The sequence below is a fragment of the Mesocricetus auratus genome, unplaced genomic scaffold (assembly GCF_017639785.1).
Source record: "Mesocricetus auratus isolate SY011 unplaced genomic scaffold, BCM_Maur_2.0 Super-Scaffold_100001, whole genome shotgun sequence".
NCBI lineage: Eukaryota > Metazoa > Chordata > Mammalia > Rodentia > Cricetidae > Mesocricetus > Mesocricetus auratus.
In genome coordinates, this window is record NW_024429187.1 from 1,161,691 (window position 1) to 1,177,601 (window position 15,911).

General features: G+C 39.9%; 1 protein-coding gene across 1 annotated transcript in view; it reads right to left on the minus strand.

Annotated features, from left to right (window-relative positions):
• The window catches only part of LOC106022638 (killer cell lectin-like receptor 2), a 52,364-nt gene extending 38,731 nt beyond the window's left edge, over positions 1 to 13,633 (minus strand). Inside the window, exons 1-3 of the mRNA XM_040743737.1 lie at positions 13,511 to 13,633; positions 11,592 to 11,758; positions 9,633 to 9,692 (exon numbers count right to left, since the gene is read on the minus strand). Of these exons, the coding sequence (XP_040599671.1) occupies positions 9,633 to 9,692; positions 11,592 to 11,706 (175 nt within the window). The 5' untranslated portion in view covers positions 11,707 to 11,758; positions 13,511 to 13,633. The remainder of the gene's footprint in view (positions 1 to 9,632; positions 9,693 to 11,591; positions 11,759 to 13,510) is intronic.
• Between the last annotated feature and the right edge of the window lie 2,278 nt (positions 13,634 to 15,911).

A 15,911-nucleotide genomic window follows, 5' to 3' on the forward strand; every position in this document is an offset into this window, starting at 1 on the left:
CAATCTCACTCATGAACATTGATGCAAAAATACTCAATAAAATACTGGCAAAGCGAATCCAAGAACACATCAAAAAGGCTTCATCCCAGGGATGCAGGGATGGCTCAACATATGAAAATATATCATTGTAATCCACCATATAAATAATATGAAAAAGAAAGACCACATGATTATCTCACTAGATGCTGAAAAAGCATTTGAGAAAATACAACACTCCTTCATGATAAAAGTCTTGGAGAGATCAGGGATAACAGGAACATACATAAACATAATAAAGGCACTATACAACAAACCGGCAGCCAACATCAAACTACATGGAGAGAAACTCAAAGTTATTCCTCTAAAATCAGGAACGAGACAAGGTTGTCCACTCTTTCCATATCTCTTCAATATTGTGCTTGAATTTCTTGCTAGAGCAATAAGAAAACAAAAGATCAAGGGGATACAAATTGGAAAGGAAGAAAAAATGTTCATACTTACAGGTGACATGATAGTCTATGTAAGTGATCCAAGAATTCTACCAGGAAACTCCTACAGCTGACAAACACTTTGAGCAAAGTGGCAGGGTACAAGAATAAAAAATCAGTAGCCCTACTATATATAGAAAATAAATGTGCTGAGAAAGAAATCAGAGTAGCATCACCCTTTACAATAGCCAAAAAAAACATAAAATATGTTTGGTAACTCTAACCAAACAGGTGAGAAACCTGTATTGAAAGACCCCGGCCCAGCACAGGTGGCTGAGGCCTATGGAAAATTCCTTTCCCCCACAGCTCAGCCGAATAGTCATTTTTTTGATCAGAAGGAAGCTCAGCTCAAGGTCTTTACTATCTCTGTCCAGATAGGGGCCCAGGTGTCTATGGTCTGCACAGCCAGCCCAGAAAGATTGGGCAGGCACAGAAACCTTTGTTCTTCAGATAGGGCCAAGGCCGAGAATTGAGTTCTGAGAGAAACCTTAATTGCCTCTCTGTCCAGATGAGAGAAACCTTAATTGCCTCTCTGTCCAGATGAGAGAAACCTTAATTGCCTCTCTGTCCAGATGAGATAAATCTCGTTCTGAGCCCCAGCCTCATTTAAATTACCCAATCAGGGTCCCGTAACTAGGCTTCTCGCTTCTGTACTGCGCTTTTTGCTATAAAAGAACCCCTGAGTCCCCAGCTCGGGGCTCTCAGTTCCCGAGACTGAGACGCCCCGGGTACCCGTGTATTATCAATAAAGCCTCTTGCTGTTTGCATCCAAGCTCGTGGTCTTGGTGTTCCTTGGGTTCGGGTCTCCCTCCCGTGAAAGTCCCCCGCTTGGGGTCTTTCAGTATGACAAGAACTTTGAGTCTTTAAAGAAAGAAATTAAAGAAGATACCAGAAAATTAAAGATCTCCTGTACTCTTGGATAGGTAGGATCAGCATAGTAAAAATGGCAATCTTACCAAAAGCAATCTACTGATTCAATGAAATCCCTATCAAAATTCCAGAACAATAATTCACAGACCTTGAAAGGACAATTCTCAACGTTTTTTTTTGAAAAACAAACGACCCAGGATAGCCAAAACTACCTTGTACAATAATGGAACTGCAGAAGGCATCACTATCCCTGACCTCAAGCTCTATTATAGAGCTATAGTCCTGAAAACAGCTTGGTATTGACACAAAAATAGACAGGTAGACCAATGGAATCGAATTGAAGACCCTGATATTAACCCACAAACCTATGATCACCTGATCTTTGACAAAGAAACTAAAACTATACAATGAGAAAATCATCTTCAACAATTGGTGCTGGCATAATTGGAAGCTGGCATGTAGAAAACTTCAGATAGACCCATATCTATCACCATGCACAAAAATTAAGTCCAAATGGATCAAAGACCCCAACATAAATCAAGCCACACTGAATCTCTTAGAAGAGAAATTGGAAAGTACCCTTGAACGAATTGGTACAAGAGATTACTTCCTGAACATAACACCAGTAGCACAGACAATGAGATCAGAAATTAATAAATGGGACCTCCTGAAACTGAGAAGCTACTGTAAGACAAAGGACACAGTCAACAAGACAAAAATGGTAGCCCACAGATTGGGAAAAATTATTCACTAACTCTATATCTGACAGAGGGCTGATCTTCAAAATATACCAAGAACTTAAGAAGCTATGTGGGAACAAGAGACCTTGGCCAGAGGCCACTTCCCCATCAGCCTGGGAGCAGGCAGCTGTAACTGGTAGAAAACATGTTTACCAAAAAACAATCTGGTGTCTGTAAAAACATGTTTACCTAAACAATAAGTTCCTGATGTTTTCAGAAGGGCTCACCCATGGGAAAACCTTGACCTTGACCTTTCTAATGACTAACTGCCTCTTCCTGACCCCCCCCCCCCACCGCTGCATCTGCTATCAGGGCATATAAGCAGCCAGGGTAAGAATAAAGTGAGGGGCTTCTTGAAGTTTTCTGGAAGCCTTCTAGAAGCCTTCTTTCACCACCAACTGGTCTCTGGGTCATCAATCCTGACACCATCCCCACATTCTCAAACACAGGCTGTGCAGTGGGCGTGGCGATTGGAGGTCCCACATAGATCCAGAGAGACATGAAAAGACTGGGAAAGATAGGCAAGAAAGAAGACTCAGGAGAGGAGAGACTCAAGAAAGAAAAGAATTAAAAACAGGTACCTCAACTTCTTTTTTTATCATTTTTTATTTTAATTTTAAATAGCTTGTTTTACATGTCAATCCCAGTTCCCTCTCCCTTCCCTCCTCCAGCACTCCCCTTCCCCCCCCCCTCCCCGACTCTCCCACCCTATTGCCAAATCCTTCCACATAGGGGATATCTAGAGTCTGTCATTTCACTCCGGGTAGGGTCCAGGTACTCCCCTTAGAGTCCAGGCTGAGACAGCATCTCTCTTTGTGCTATAGGCACATGATGACTGCTTGTATTCCAGGGATAGACACTGATCCACAGCTCAGGGCCCCATAGGTTGCCCAGGCCTTCTTGCTGACACTCACATTTGGGGTGTCCAGATCAGTCCCATGCTGGCCTCCCCACTGTCGGTCTGGGGTCCAAGAGCTCTCCCCTGTTCAGATCAGCTGTCTCTGCTGGTTTTGCCAGCCCATTCTTTGCCAATTTGCTCATCACTCCTCTCTCTCTCTGTCACTGGGTTCCTTGGGTTCAGTTCAGTGATTAATTGTGTGTTTGCCTCTGCTTCCATCAGTCACAGGATGAAGGCTCCCGGATGGTTATAGACATCAAGTTCATTATCAGGAATGGGCATTCGAGGTGGTCTCTCCACTATTGCTTAGCTTGCCAATTGGTGTTATCCCTTTAGATCACTCTAGGTCACTCTGGTGCCTGATCTGTCAGAAGACAGTGAGTACATACCATGTTTGTCTTTTTGCGACTGGGTTACTTCACTCAGGATGGTTTCTTCCAGTGCTATCCATTTACCTGTGAATTTCAAGATTCCATTGTTTTTTTTTTCTACTGAGTAATACTCCATTGTGTAAATGTACCACATTTTCTCTATCCACTCTTCAGTTGAGGCGCATCTAGGTTGCTTCCAGGTTCTGGCTATTACAAATAATGCTGGTATGAACATAGTGGAGCAGATGCCCTTGTTGTATGAATTTGCCTCATTTGGATATATGCCTAAGAGTGGAATTGCTGGGTCTAGTGGTAGATTAATTCCCATTTTCCTGAGGAATATCCATACTGATTTCCAAAGAGGCTGTATGAGTCGGCACTCCCACCAGCAGTGGAGGAGTGTTCCCTTCTCTCCACATCCTCTCCAGCATAAATTGTCTTCAGTGTTTTTGATTTTAGCCATTCTGACAGGAGTAAGATGGTATCTCAGAGTTGTTTTGATTTGCATTTCCCTGATGGCTAAGGATGTTGAGCACTTTCTTAAATGTCTCTTGGCCATTTTAGCCTCCTCTACTGAGAATTCTCTATTTAGTTCTGTACCCCACCTTTTATTTGGATCCTTTGGTGTTTTGGAGACTTGTTTCTTGAGTTCTTTGTAAATTTTGGAGATTAGCCCTCTGTCAGATGTAGGGTTAGTGAATATCTTTTCCCATTCTGTGGCCTTCCTTTTTGTCTTTTTGACTGTGTCCTTTGCCTTCTTCTAACAGTAAAATTTAATGGTAAAATCCCCAGGCTTTTGCTTGAGACATCACCTTCTGAAGAGAAGGTGTATTAAATTAATCTCCAGCATTGTGCCTGATCCATTGAGGTCAGGAAAGTAAAGGGGAACTGAGAGATCGCCCTCAAAGGCTGGCCAGCAAGTAAGGCTATGAGGGTGTATTGGAAAGGGGTACCAACTTAGGGGTACCAGGTTAAATTTCCAGGTCTTTGCCCACAAGGTCAGGAAAGAAAGGGGAACCTGAGAGATGGCACTCAGATGGAGGGTGGATTGAGTACATCTTAAGGCTTTTGTCTGAGGGATTATCCTTGGTTGGAGGATGGATTGAAAATAGGTGAAGTGAAAATTGGTAACAGTTAGTAAATGAGGTACTGGTATTAAGTGAAAGAAAAGCAAAAGGTAAAAGTATATGGAATGGAAAATACACAGAGAGTCTGGATACTGTGTACTGTTGTGTTGTCTTTAAACTGTTTAATTGCTAAGAAAGAAACAAAAACTACTAAAAGACTTTTGATTATCAATGCAGGTAAGATAATCCAACTTACATATTTTGAAAAAGCTTTGACTTCTAAATTTAAATATAAGGACAGGTTACTTGGGAAAAAATTCTGCTTTTGTTTCCACAGAAAATAAAAAGCTGTGGGTTCCTTCCAGACTAGTATGGTTTGATGAAGCAAGACCTGGAGAAGCAGTGGCCCAAGTGATTCAACATCTGTAACAGTTAATATGATGCATCCTTACAGACCCTGAAAATTAGTACGTATACAGGTTTCTGAGTTTTTCATGATCCCCATGGTATGAACAGTGCCCCTTAGCAGCAAGAAGTAGTTTGAAAAGAATGACACTCACATTCCCAAATATTGTTTATAAATGCTTGTTTGCATTTATACAGGGATGGTTATTGCCACAGAGTTAAGGTCAATTTTGTGAGTCATATCTAAAAACTTTTTACAAGGAGTGGGTATGTATGGATGAAGCCCCTGAGAAAAATAACAAAAGCCTATAACATGGCCTGAGAGCCAAAGAAATCTGTATAAAAGATTCTATAGAGTAGCAAACAGTTCAAACAAAATTTAAAAAAATAAAAATGGTGGAGATGCTGGGGCCTAGCCCCCACAGGGTCTCTAAGTTGTTTCTCAGCTGATAGCCACAGGTGTATACTGTTTTCTAGTCCTGGCTTACTGCTCCCACATTGCCACACTGACATCAACATCTAGCACAAGGAAAACATGCTCTGTTCCACCTGAGGTTTTTCTAGTGTGTTGTAAGACTATATATAAGACTGCTCGCACCTACAAGAGAGAGACCTCTTAGAACTTGGTAAATAAAGACACTTCTTAGTACAAACAGATGGAAATCTGGTCTTTCTTTTCCTCATACTTTAGAGCTGCTTATGGCATGGGCGCCACAAAGCTAGACACCAAAACACCAAATACTCCAATTAAAAAGAGGGGTGCAGAACTAAATAGAGAATTCTCAGTATAGGAATCTAAAATGGCTGATATACACTTAAGAAAGTACTCAACATCCTTAGCCATCAGGGAAATGCAAATCAAAACAACTCTGAGATACCGTCTCATTCTTGTCAGAATGCCTAAAATAAAAAACACCAATGACAGTTTCTGCTGGAGAGGATGTGGAGAAAGGGGAACACTCCTTGAATGCTGGTAGGAGTGTCAAGTTATACAGCCACTTTGGAAATAAGTATGGAGATTCCTCAGGAATATAGAAATCAATCTACCACAAGATCCAGCAATTCCACTCTTAGGCATATACCCAAAGGATGAACATTCATACCACAAGGACATATGCTGAACTATATTCATACCAGCATTGTTTGTAATAGCCAGAAGCAACCTATATGCCCCTTAACTGAAGAGTGGATAGAGAAAACATGGTACATTTGGACAATGGAGTACTATTCAGTAGAAAAAAATCAATGAAACCTTGAAATTTAAAGGCAAATGGATGGCACTAGAAAAAACCATCCTGACAAACATGGTATGTACTCACTCATATATAGATTTTAGACATGGAGCAGCAGATTGCAGGCTACAATCCCACGGCCAGAGAGTCTGGGAATTAGGGAAGATCCTAAGAGTGATATAAGTGGTACTGGAGAGGGGAATGGGAGGGAATCACTGGAGGGGATTGGGAGCATGGGAGGAGGAGAGAGGTAACTGGGAAAAAGAGAGGGGAAGAATAGGACGGGAGAAGGGGACATGAGGGAACAGGAAGGTTGAGTCAGGGGATGAACAGAGAAGAACAGGATAAGAGATACCATAATAGAGGGAGCCATTATAGGTTTGAAGAGAGACCTGGCACTAGTCAAATTTTCTGAGGTAGACAAGGATGACACCAACTGGCAATCAAAGCAATATTGGAGAGGCTACTTTAAATGCCCTCCCCTGATAATAAGATTGATGTCTACCTTATATTCCATCCTAGAGCCTTCATTTAGTGCCTGATGGAAGCAGAGGCAGACGCCCACAGCTAAACACTGAACTGAACTCCTGGAACTCAGTTGCAGAGAGGCCGAAGTGATGATGAAAAGGAGTCAAGACCAGGCTGGTGAAACACACAAAAGCAGCTGACCTGAACAAGTATGAACTCATGGGCCCCAGACTGGTGACTGAGAGGCCAGCATGGGACTGATCCAGGCCCTCAGAACTTGGGTGTCAGTAAGGAGGCCTTGGCAATCTATGTGGCCTCTGATAGTAGATCATTATTTATCCCTGACCTACAAATGGGCTTTGGGAGCCCATTCCACATGGAGGGATGCTCTCTCAGCCTGGACACATGGGGGAGGGCCTAGTACCTGCCTGGGATGATATGATATACTTTGAAGATTCTCCATGAAAGGCCTCAGCCTGCCTGGGGAGCAGAGAGCGAATGGGGTGGGGGATTGGGAGAATTGGTTGGAGGTAGAGGAGGAGCGGAGGGAGAGAGAGCTGGAATTTACATGTCAAGCAAGCTTGTTTTTAATTTAAATAAAAATGTCAAAAATTTGTCAAAAATATACTATTGAGCTATTGTAGTAAAGTAGCTTTGTATTGGCACAAGAACAGATAAATGGAATCAAATCAAATACCCTGACATTGATCCACAAATTTACAAACATATGATTTGTTCTGACAAAGAAGCCAAAATTGTACAATGGGAAAAAGAAAACATGTTCAACAAACGGTACTGCTATAACTAGATGCTGACATGTATAAGAATGCAAATAGGTCCATATGTACCACCAAATCCATATACCACCACCCAAATCCAAGTATATCAAAGACCTCAATATAAATCCAGTTACACTAAATCTCATAAAATATAAAGTGGGAAGTATCCTTGTCACTTGAGACCCCTTCCTAGTATAACACCAGTAGCACAGACACTGAGAGCAATAATTATAAATGGGACCTCCTAAAATGAGAAGCTTCTGTAAGGCAACATATACAATGAATAAGACAAAGTGGCAGCCTACACAGTTGAAAAAGACTTTCACCAACCCCGTATCTGACAGAGAGCTGATTTCCAAAATATATAAATAACTCAAGAAACTAGGTATTTTATCAAAAGCACTGATGACAACTTAGTAAGGAGAGTATGGGGAGTAAAGGGAACACTTCTCCATTGCTGGTGGGAGTGCAAACTTATACATCTACTTTGGAAAGCAATATGGAGTTTTCTCAGAAAACTGGTAATCAATCTACCTCAAGACCCAGCAATACCTAACTCTTGGGCATATACCTAAAGATGCTCAAACATACACAAGGATATTTGCTCAACTCTATTCATAGCAGTATTATTCATAATATCCAGTACTTGAAACAACCTAGATGCCCCTCAATCAAGAATGGATTTTTTGAATGTAGTACATTTACACAATGGAGTATTATTTAGTGGTTAAAAATGGAATCTTAAAATTTGCCGGCAAATGGACAGAACTAGAAAAATATCATCCTGAGTGAGGTAATCCAGACCAAGAAAGACAAACATGGTATGTCTCAGGCATAAGTGCATATTAGATGTAAAGAAAATGATAACCAGGCTATAATCCACAATCCCTGAGAAGCTAGGAAACAAGAAGTACCCTAAAAGAGACATCATGAATGCTCCTGGGAATGAGAAATAGATAAAATCTCGTGAGTATATTTAGAGCATGAGGATTATGAAGGGGAGTGGGGAGGAGTACATGAGAAAACAGGATGGTTGAGTTGCAGGAGGGACAGAAAGGGAGAACAATGAAAGAGATATCTTGATAGTGGGAGCCATTATGCAGTTAGGGAGAAATCTGGTGCTAGGGAAATCCCTAGAAGTCCATAAGGATAACCCCATCTAAGACTCCAAGCAATAGTGTAGAGGGTGCCTGAACTGGGCTACCCATGTAATCATATTGATGACCACCCTACTTGTCATTGTAGAATCTTCATCTAGTAACTGATAGAAGCAGATGCAGAGATATATCACTAAGCACTGAAGAAGGAGGGATTATATGAGCAAATAGGTCAAGATCCTGATGGGGAAATCACAGGGAGAGCAGACCAAGCTAGTGGGAGCTCACTGACTCTCGACTCCCAGCTGGGGAACCCACATAGGACAGAACTGGGTCCTCTGAATGTGACTGACAATTCTGTGACTTGGGCAGTCTATGGCAGCTCGGGAAATGGACCAGAATATGTCCCTAAAGCATGAACTGACGTTTTTGGAGCCCATTTCCTATAGAAGACTCCCATGCTCAGGCTAGATACAGGAGGTAGGGGCTTGTTCCTGCCTCAACTTGATATGCCAGAGTTTGTTGACTCCCCAATGGAGGCCTTACCATTTCTGAGGAGTGGATGGGGAGTTGGGTGAGGGAGGGAGGGGGTAGCAGAAGGAGGGAAGTGGGGGGGAGAACAGTGGTTGGTATTTAAAGTTGAATAAACACTTTAATTATAATTTTTTCATTTCTCCAGAACATTTGATGTGTTTTTCAGACTCTAATTTTTTCTGTACAGCCATGATGCAAAGTAAGGCAGTTTTTGCATATCACACATCATCTTTTTACCATTACTACTGGTGTCATTAACAGAAACTCACACGACTAAGAGACAAACTGAAGCTCCAGAACTTCTTTCTAACTTTTGTGTGCAGATTCAGTCTTTTCACTTAATCCTGCCCTCAATATGACCTGGAGCAAAAATCCACAAAATGGCATAATGTGTTCTGTATAGCTATTCCTTACAGCATGTATATGTCAGATTCATAATCACCTGAACTGCAAAAACAGAATATCACAAGCACATCTGTTATCGGAAGGAATATGATCATGAGTTAAGACAAAATAAGGCAGCCCCAGAGTCACCTTAACATGCAAGGGTTCAGGGGTCCAGGGGAAAACAAAAAACTTACAAACTTCAGGCCACCTAGAATGTCACCGGGTGACAGACAAAAGAGTGGACAAAGTATGATCTTTGTGGCATAATTACTGTCTATTGGTATTACCTAGACAAATAATGCATTTGAATTACTCACTGTATATCAGCCACACTGAGATTGCCATCATCAAAAGTAAGCAAAGGATCCCGAGAGCCACTGCAATGAGATGTAAAGAGATTAAACATTCATAAAGACATCAAAATAGGTAAGAGAACCCTCACCAGAACCATCTCATGGCCCACTGCTACCCATTACTGGAGCATTTTATGAAACAAATGATGATAACTTTAATGTCTTAAGTAAAATTCTAGAATACAGACTTACTCTTACAGCTGAGGTTTGGGGAACAGTTCAGAAGAGAGGATGAAAGGATCATAAAAAGTTGAGACTCAGGTCATCTGCATGAAAAGGAAGCTACACGCAGAGAATCTCAAGAATATCATAGCCTAAGCAAGACATGACCAGCCATAATATCAGAGGACATGCCGATATGGCCACAGGACATCTCCACATGACCCCAATCCTAGATAAAGAACTGCAGGCAACTGATGACAGCTGAGAGAGAAAATAAATCTCTCCTAGGAATGAGCTTGTAAGTGAATATCTAACACCAAATGGTCAGCGTTAAAACACATGAGAGTGAACAATGCTAAATGGAATCACAAATTACATATATACATGCAAACATGTAACTAGCAATTAAATGGAGAGTAAACAACACAGACAATACATCAAAGAAGTAGAGTGTGGAAATACTGGAAAGGTAACAGAAGGAAGGTGAACAGGATATAATAGTAATGAATTAAAAATGATCAGTAAATTATATGCATATACAAGGGTCATAATGAAGCCAGTTATTTTATATGATTAATAAATTCTAATAAACTGCAAAAAGAAAAGTTTGAGTTTTAGATTTCTAGATGACATACATGATTCTGTTTATACCCTATGTACAGAAGCAGTTCATTCTGACTAGATAATTTTTGCCCAGTCAGCCTTGAACTCTCAGTCTTTCTTACTCAGCCTCATAGGCAACTGGAATGACAAGTTCAAGCTGCCTCATCCAGGTGTACACAGTTTCAAAAGTTCACCTTACAAATTACGGAAGGCATAAACAAGATGCAGGTAGGGAATTCCAGGTGGGAATTAGCAACGCACCAAGTGATCACAACTGAGAACAAAGAGGAAGGAAATATCAACCAATGCCTTTAGAACCTGGAAGGTAGTATGAATATTCTGAACTCTGTAAGGGTTCATCCTTTAAAAGTTCCTAGAAGTCAGATCTATTCTTGTCCATCAATTCTGTTTTTCTCAGAAAAATAAGATATCTAACCTTGAGCATCTGAGGTCTTAGGTTCTAGGGTCCCACCTCTGATTATTACCACACAAATGTAGTAAAAGTGTCCAGTTTAGCATTTACATGTGACTACATTTGAAGGGCAAGAGAAATAGAGAGAAAAGAATTTTACACTTCCCTTCTGACCTGTTGTTGCTGATGGCTGGCATTGAAATTTGATGAAACACATGGAATAACTTGTTTTAGTAAGAACTTTGCTTTTAAAACGAACTTTTCATTTCTTTAAGATTGTATTTCTTGAAAAATCTCAGTGTTTCTTTAGACTGTAGTTAATCCTTTCTAAGGACTTCACATTATACCCATATTTTGATAAAAATAACTGAAAGCTGATGGTTTTTCAAATTCATAAAAATGTATTCCAGGCAGGCAAAGTGGCTCACACCTATACTCCCAGAACTTGAGAGACTAAGCTAGAAGAATTAAAGATTCTGGGCCACACTTTGCTACACAGCACAGTCCTGTCTATTTGAGACCCTGACTCAAAAAACAAAACAAAACAACAAAAACAATAACAATAAAAATCTAACACAAAGCAAAATAAATTATTAGTTTTTCCAGTCTCAAAGGTTAGTTTTTTAAAAGCTTTCAAGTTATCATTCTTCCCTCCACGGTCCTCTATTACCACCTGGCAATCAGCAGAAAGGCTAGGCCAGCTTTCAATGTCTGGTATATACAGTGTGTAGGAGGAGAGCATTCACCTTTTTCTCCAACCTCTCTGCGACCTTGAGTCTCCTCAGTACTGGCTGGATTCTGTGACTCTGAAGAAGTCTCAAAAACTCTTGAGTTTGAATAAGTCACCTCCTGATTATTCATCTTGAAAGGAAGTGATGAAGGTTTAAATTAAAACCTTGTTTTGGGATGATGTCTAGGTAAAGAAAAAATCAAATTGTCCAAGTTTAGAACAGTCAAGAATTTTATGCTGGGGTAGGATAGAAGCTTATTACCTCCTTCAAAGATCTGAATCCTGTAAAGTGTGTGTATGGTGGCTGGTTTCCACAAAATGTGAAAAACATTTTTAACTATTGCCATGCCTGCTCCGCAGCCTGTGTCCGAGAATGTGCGTAGGGTGTCAGGATTCATAACACAGAGACCCATCAGTGGCTTCCAGAAGGCTCCTTAAGAAGGCTCCCCAAGAAGGCTCCTCAAGAAGGCTCCACTTTATTCTTACCCTGGCTGATTATTATGTGCCCTGACTACAGAGGGGGCAGTGGGTGGGTCAGGAAGAGGAGGTTAGTCTTTGGAAAAGGTTGAGGTCAGGGTATTCCTGTGGGCTAACCCTTATCAGGAACTTATTGCTCAGGAAAACATTTCTTATGGATACCGGATTGTTTTCAGTAAACATGTTTTTAGTAAACACTGTCTTACAGCTGCCTGCTCCCAGGCTGATGGGGAAGTGGGCCTCCAGCCAAGATCTTTTGTTCCCACAAACTAGTGGTCACATCAATGATTATTGGGAGGTATGGGAAATTTGAATTTGAATTGCCAAATAAAGGATTGAGTACTAACACAGCCATAAAAATGCTTGACAAAACTGGTGATACCCCAAGTAACAGACATAATTTAAAACTATTACTAATATATCAGATATTTAAAACTTGCTTGAAACCAAATCGCTTTGCATTTAAAGCTTTTGTAAAAGTTGTGATACACATGTGAATATAAAATGATCTTGTTGTTTTTTTACATTTACAAAGTATATGCCTGAAACAATGTCCAAAGAATTATATGAAAAGAATATTATAGGAAGTTAAATTTGCAGATTCCAGATGTTATTAATAAGTCTCTTGAGTAAAAACCAAAATAAATGTATTCCTAACTGTAAAGGATTCCATGGACATGAGCAGTCCACAAAAATCAGGATAGTGTATAATGTTACTCAAGGACCCTATATAAAGAAATTTTTTTCTACAGTTGTACATGCATTTTGTCCTATCACTCAGAGTCAGAGGCAGGAGGATCCCTAAAGCCAGAACATCTAGGTACCAAATTTCCAAATAGCCACAACTGTAGAGATATATTCTGTCTTAAAAAAATATAGAAAGATAGAAAATTTGTCAGTAAGCATTATAAATACTCATTAAATTATTCATTCTCAGGATAGCAATCAGTATACAAATTATTATATTAGAGGTACTTATAATTTACCTTGTGTTTTCATTAAAAATATTTGAAGGGGCAATCAATAAACAGGTAATATTAAAAAGTTGTCGATGGACTCTATTCATGTTTAGTAATTCTAACATATTTTAATTGATGAAATTTTGTAAACTCATTTACAATTTTCCTAATTCTCTAAAAATAAAACTATTTCCTATTATAAAAGTCTACAAAGTGCAGAAGAAACTATGTAAACCACTTGAACTAATTACAAAGAAATTAGTTCTGCTGATCATTATTTTTTATTACATAAAACAAAAATAATAGCGCAGTAATAGAAAATACCTTTCTTGAAGCTTAACGCCAATTTTCACGGCAGACTTAATAGAGTTCTAATATGATGAATTGTCTTTCTTATCTATGTCATTGTCATACTTGCCATTTGTAACTGAACAGCATTTCTCTAGGATAAGTATGATCCTGTGAAAGAGATATCTAAAGAAATCAGAGTAGCTGTTACCTATTCCCCAGACAGGTGGTGATGCAGGTGAAGGGAATCGAAGATGAGGAACAAGTTGTCCTTTCCAGCTCTTTATCTCCTCAGAAGCTCCAAATAAAAAGCAGAAGTGTCCCTTCTGCATACTTCAGCCCCTCCTCTTGACCGAAATGAAAAGAGGAAATTGTATGTTGAGAGCTGATACTGAAAGCATGAGTTATGCATTCGTATACTTGAAATGGTCCCCACTTCATATGCAGCTGAATCGTTTGTAATCAGTATTTGATGACTGCAAGGATGAAGGAAAATATATTTAGAGAAAACACTGCCAATATCTTCAGCTAAAATGTAATGTAACTCTAAAAAGTCATTGGTTACAACAAATGGCTGAGACAGCTCCATATAAATAAGAGGTTATATAGAATAAATGATAGGTTCCAAGGCCACAGAGAAACCCTTTCTCCAAAAACCAAAAAACAAATGGGATGACTAAATTCTTCAGTTCCAAGTTTTAATAATTTTCAAGAACTTTGCTTTTCATTAATATTTCAGGAGAAATATTACTTTGTGTTTTTGAATTGTATATATTGAAAGTAGATGTATATTAGAAATGTCATGAGACGAACACATTTCCGTTTTGATTTTCTTGTTATATACTGAGATACTTTTTAATCCACGCATAATATTTAAAATGAAAGTTGATATTTATCTACATCAGGTGATTTTATTGCTGTCTTTTCAATATGGCTGGACAAACACAGGGTCTTATACATGTCTGCAAGTGCTATACCTTGAGTGACATGCTCACTCTTTAAGGGTTTGTTTATTTTCTTGGTAGCTTGGTTTGGCCTCTTGGTTATGTTTCAGACAGGATCCTGTTGTATACCTAATAGTGTCCTGAAGTCACTGTGTATCTCAGGCTGGATTCAAACTCACTCTTCTCCTTCCTATCCTCCTCAGGTCTCTGTTACATATATACATTCCTTGATCACTTTACATTATATATGTGTATGGGTGATACAATGACAGCTTCTATATGGCTTATATAAACAAAAACTTACATGTAGCAATACATGACAACACACTGCTGCAATCCCAGGAAGCAGAGGCAGGAGAACACTCAGAAATGCAAGGACAGCTTGGTCTATTATATTGAGTTCCTGACCACCTAAAGCTATTAAGAGAGACCTTGTCCATAAAACACCCCTCTTCTCTGACAGCAGTTGTCATAAGGCAAGTCCACCCAACCCATTCATTCTTCTACAGAGGCCTATCTGAATTTTCCCACTTCACTGTGTGTCGTGGGTTCGCAAATGTTTGGTCTCACCCTAAATGATGACACCTGAACTTCAGATTTGCAAGATCAAGAAGTCTAAGTCCAACCAGCTCTCATTTTGGGATAAATTGCTCAAGCTGTTTGTTACTCTGTTATAGCAACTGAAATGAACGAGCTTGCACAATGAGCTAAATTCTCTATCCCACCATGTCACTAGGAATGGTGGTAGTGTTATTGACATGACAGTAACAGGAAGAGACGAACCAAGGGCACACCTGTCAAAGATTATCAAGGTTAGATTTAGCTCTGAAAAAGACTTCAAGGGGATGGGCGGTGGTGGCACATGCCTTTGTCCCAGCACTCGGGAGGTAGAGGCAGGTAGATCCCTGTGAGTTCGAGGCTGGGCTGGACCGATAGCCTCCAAAACAATACAGAGAAACCCTGTCTCGTAAAAACCAAAAAAAAAAAAAAGAAAAAAGAAAAAAGACTTCAAGGGATTATTTTGCTAGATAAATTGAGGTCGGAAGGTCTATCCCTTGTACCTGATGCTGGGTTCCCAGACCATATAGATGAAGACAGCAACTGAGCACAAAGTCTCACCACTCACTCTATTTCTTGCAACAGATGAAATGTGAGCAGCTGCCTCAAGCTTCAGCTGACTTCCCTACCATGAAGGACTGTAACCTTGAACTGTGAGCTAAAATAAACCCTTCATCCCCTTTGTGGTTGGTGTCCATATTTAGTGATAAAGGAAAAAGAACTTAAGATACTGGGAGGACAGGTGGCTTTTTGTTTGTTTTTGTTGTTGTTGTTGTTGTTTTTTTTAGAATAAAACAGAGACTATAAACGAAACTGAAGACCCTGCAAGTCAACAGCAGTGAGAAACTGCTGTTGTAGATAACACCATAGATGACAACAGGTTTGGCGATCCACATCAAAGTGATCATAGAAAGTTAATTCCATTGAGACATTTTTCTGACTTCTGTCCTCGATGGGAGGCTGTGGTCCTCAGGAGGAACACTGAGCAAGTGCAGAGCACGTGCACATGATTGAGTGTTGCTTCTCTCCTCTCTCTACAAGTCTGTGACACATGCTCAATATCCTTTCCTTCCTCTCTGCGACAGCAGAATGCAAAATACGTTTGGTACC